General features: G+C 41.4%; 1 protein-coding gene across 1 annotated transcript; it reads right to left on the bottom strand.

Annotated features, from left to right (window-relative positions):
- Positions 1–1,369: 1,369 nt before the first annotated feature.
- LOC116332613 (tripartite motif-containing protein 16-like) lies at positions 1,370–4,419 on the bottom strand. Its single transcript, XM_031755626.2, has one exon. The coding sequence runs from the start codon at positions 4,356–4,358 to the stop codon at positions 2,694–2,696; it is 1,665 nt and encodes a 554-aa protein (XP_031611486.2). The 5' UTR covers positions 4,359–4,419; the 3' UTR covers positions 1,370–2,693.

The following is a 4,419-nucleotide window of genomic DNA, read 5'->3' as shown; positions in this document are numbered from 1 at the left end:
AAAGAAGTGGACTTTAACCACTAGCAATTAACGGGCGTTCTAACCTCCCGAGGTGTTGCCAACCTGGCTCTCCAACTCCATCAGTCTCACATGCGAGTTCACCGTGAGTGGGGGTACCAACCCCTAAACTTTGCGTTTATAAGGGAGCCTGGCTCCCAAACACTTCAAATTCTGTGACTCTAAAAGCGTCCAATGCCCAAGGCCCAGCCTTTGTAGCCCAAACTTAAATTTTCTATTCTTCTTCTTACTTCATATAATAAGTCAACACAGCACTCGTAACAATAAAACAAAGTCTCCATAAAACAGTCACAATATTGTCAAACTAAACGCACACCGGAAATCTAGCCAGTCAAAGCAAAATTAACCTTTATACAAAAGACTTATAAAATTCCCACAGTGGACCTTCACTGGAAATCTCATGAGTGGAATTTATAATTTAGTTTAGCTTTTAAAATCAGCACAATTCGGATACTAATCAACAGGCTGTGCTTACCTTTTGGTTAGTGTGCCCACTCCACTCGATCGATCTACCGATTCTCGTCCGTTTGAAACACCAAAAACTGTCCCGATTCTTTTATGATGTGCTGAGAACAAACAACCAATACTCGGAGCAGGTCCAGTCAACAACAATTATTTATAAAACACATATATGTGGGAGATCCACACAACACCACCCAAAGCGCAGTCCGGTAGATCTCAAGGAGGAAGCACTTTGATACACAGTTTTATATGTCAGGGTTGATGTCCCTTCATGCGTAAGCAGATAATATAACATGCATCAGTTACAGTTAGTGACAGCTTGATACGATTCCTTTATTGGTGATCTTCTACAATTAGTCAGAAATCTATCTTAACTGCCTTTCACCCCCACCCGTTTCCTGTTGTTCTCGTTATTAGTCTTATATTAGTAAATGACACATCCTGAGTACATCCTATCTTAACTTCCCCTTATGCAGTTGCAAGCAAAACAATCTTCCTAAGATTAGTATTTCATGTGGTATGATACTACTGAAACATAACACTTTATTGGGGTTAATGATACTTCATATTTTGCCATTTAGGCTTTTATTTCCCACACACCACACCCTGAACACACTGCTCCACCCCTCTCCTGCAGCCAAGCCACAAACCACACTCTGCCACAGACTGCTGCTAAGATTCAGCATGAACACGTCAGAATTAACAAGCATTGTTAAAAGAACAATTATCAAAAAAAATACATTTCCTGGCTGTCTTGTTATCAGCTCCCAACACACACTATTGATACACATGAACATTGTGAACACAGACCTCTCTACCTTACCTGGGAACACTGAGTTGTGTTTTATATCACAAAACACAAACAAGTTTTTTTTGTTTGTTTGTTTTTTGACAGTTTCAACAATTTATTGGACAGTTTAAATCTAGGACAGAGAAATTCCTGCCTCTGTCACACAAAAAGTGGACAATATATTTGTTTTACATTTAATCATAATAACAAAGAAGTAAACTGTTGGTAGATCCACTTTTTACAATGAATCATCCATTAGTAATAATCTAACTCAAATCCAGTACAACAAATTCAACATTCATATGAAAAAATCCAACCCTGCAGGGATCAAACATCTGATCAAACACCAGGGTTGGACACAGACTTTCTAATCTGACATCACAAAGTTATTCTGAAGCTGTAAATCTAATTAAAAACTCCCCAAAACTACGATGAGAAAACCCTTAAAAGGTTCAATGATAGAAGAAAAATACTTTACTAATAAATAGTCTAATAAATGGGGAAAAGCTGAACAGTTTCTGTGTCATGAGTGAAATTTCAGTGAATATGAATCATCTCCAGGAGGTAAAAAGGGTTGGAGCTCAGCAGCAGTCAGAAGAGGAAGATGAGGTGGTGAAGAAGAGAGTGTTGAGTGGAAAAAGGCCAGTGAGTTCATGTAAATGCTGCTTCTGCTGTAAGACACAGACCTAAAAATGCATAAATGCTCCATGATTTTCATTTCTATCCATCATCTTGAACACTGGCTATAAATGTGTTCACCTCATTATTGTGTGATTTGGTTTCTTCACGTGTCTCCTTCAGTGCAAATAAAGGACTATTAGAGTGTGTGCTGTGTGTTTTTCTGAAGCATGACAATCCTTTCCAACAAGTATTTCCACCTGTTTGTCTCCACTCTGCACTTTAGTCTCTCTTCTTGTCATGTCTGTATTTGTCCACCAGGTGTCTTCCTCAGCTCATTTTCTCCAAATCAGAAGCATCAGATTTGTGGAGACGCTCTGCCTGCCAGACACAGCTCAGGGCAATGAAACATGTCTATCCTCCACAATATACAGGCCTGTATCATTTACTGTCTATTAGAGCTGGGCGATATATCAAGTTTTTTAAAAATATCGATATATTCTCTAATCAGTTCTCTAATCATTGACTAACTGCTGAATCACTGCAGCTCCAATATATTTTTGCTTTTGACGACCCTACAGAATAACAGAACTACAGAATAAAACCACTAACCAGACTGATGAAAGATTTCAAACATGCTGAATATGAAGAGTAGTATCATTTAAACTCACATGATTATCAGCCATAAGAACAAATTCAGATTTATATTGATGTAAGGTATATAAATGTAAGTACAGTTTGAATCAGTGCAATATTATTTTCACACGTCAATGGACCACTGAACTTCTCAGCTTTTATTTAGAAACTACATCAACTCTGCAGTGACTCCATCTCCATAAAGAAAAAGTCCAGCATAGAGCGGCTGAGTGAATGTGGTCTGGACTCTGTGGAGGAGAGTCATGGTTCCAGAGACGCTGTAGAAAGACAGAATACCTGCTCTGTGATCCAGGTACACTCCTACTCTGGAGGACCGAGGACCTGAGAGGTCAGTTTGGACATTGTTGTGCCAAAATTGAAAACTGTTTGTGTCACAACGTAATGTCCAAGATCTGTCATTATATCCAAAAACACATTCATCGCCCGACCCTGCTCTGCTGATATTCTTGTATGCGACCGCTACTAAAACCCCTCCCCCTCTCCACTCCACCTCCCAGTAACAACGTCCAGTCAGACTCTCTCTACTCAAGACCTGATAATAAACAATGAATCTGTCTGGATGATCAGAATAAGACTGTTGTTGTTTCATTCTTCTTACTTTTCTTTTCCCCTCAGATAATAACAGATGTGTGTTTGCTGTGTTTGGATCCAGTGTGATTTCACAGGAATATTTTAAGAATTCAGCTCTGGTCTTTGGCTCTGGTGGTGACAGTAAAACATCCACTTCAGTGACTGTCAGTGAGATATTCAACCATTCCTTTCTTAAAATGTCCTGTAGTTTATCCCTGGTCTCTGACACAGCTGCTGTCACATCCTCAAAGTACCTCAGAGGACGAATATTGATGCTGGATGAGTGTGTAGACTCACTGAGTGCTGACAGTGAGGGGTAGTTGTGTAGAAAGTGGTTGTGATCCTCTGTGTGTGAGAGCTGCTCCAGCTCGCCATCTTTCCTCTTCAGCTCAGCGATCTCCTGCTCCAGCTTCTCCTGAAGCTCTTTGACTCGACTCACTTCAGTTTCCTGCTGGGATCTGACCTGCTGCTTCACATCAGATCTTCTTCTCCTGATGAGACGGATCAGCTCAGTGAACATCTTCTCACTGTCCTCCACTGCTTTATCAGCAGAGCCATTGATGGCCTCCACCTCCTGTTGAAGCAGCTTCACATCTTTCTCTCGCTCCTGGATTCTCTGCTGGATGTTTAGTCGTCTCACCTCGAGCTCCTTCTGCTTCTCAGTCCTTTCTGCTGCAGCTGGGACTGTTTTATGGCCTTTATGTTCATCCACTGTGCAGAGATAACAGATACTCTGCTGATCAGTACGACAGAAAATCTTCATCACCTCATCATGACGAGAGCAGATGTTCTCCTGGAGCTTCTTGGAGGGGGCCACCAGCTTGTGTTTCTTTAATGGAGCTGCATCATAGTGAGGTTGGAGGTGTTTCTCACAGTAAGAGGCCAGACAGACTAAACAGGACTTGATGGCTTTCAGCTTCCTCCCAGTGCAGACATCACAGGCCACATCTTCACGTCCAGCATAGCAATGATCAGCTGGAGCAGCTTGGAGTCCAGTTTTTTTCAGCTGCTCCACTAAGGTTGTTAACACAGTGTTTTTTTCCAGGACAGGCCTCGGTGTGAAAGTCTTCCTGCACTGAGGGCAGCTGTGGATTCGCTTCCTGTCCTCTTCATCAAAGTGACTTTCAATACAGTTCATGCAGTAGCTGTGTCCACAGGGAATAGTCACCGGATCCTTCAGTAGATCCAAACAGATGGAACAAGAGAAGGTTTCTCGGTCCAGCTGAACTCCTTTCTGTGCCATTTCTCCTCTCAGTGACTGTGTGATTTTATTTTCCTTATAACTGAAACTAGTCTGACCTCTG

Source organism: Oreochromis aureus, linkage group 3 (genome assembly GCF_013358895.1).
Source record: "Oreochromis aureus strain Israel breed Guangdong linkage group 3, ZZ_aureus, whole genome shotgun sequence".
Taxonomy (NCBI): domain Eukaryota; kingdom Metazoa; phylum Chordata; class Actinopteri; order Cichliformes; family Cichlidae; genus Oreochromis; species Oreochromis aureus.
Note: the sequence above shows the minus strand (reverse complement) of the source record. Positions and strands in the feature narration are given on the sequence as shown.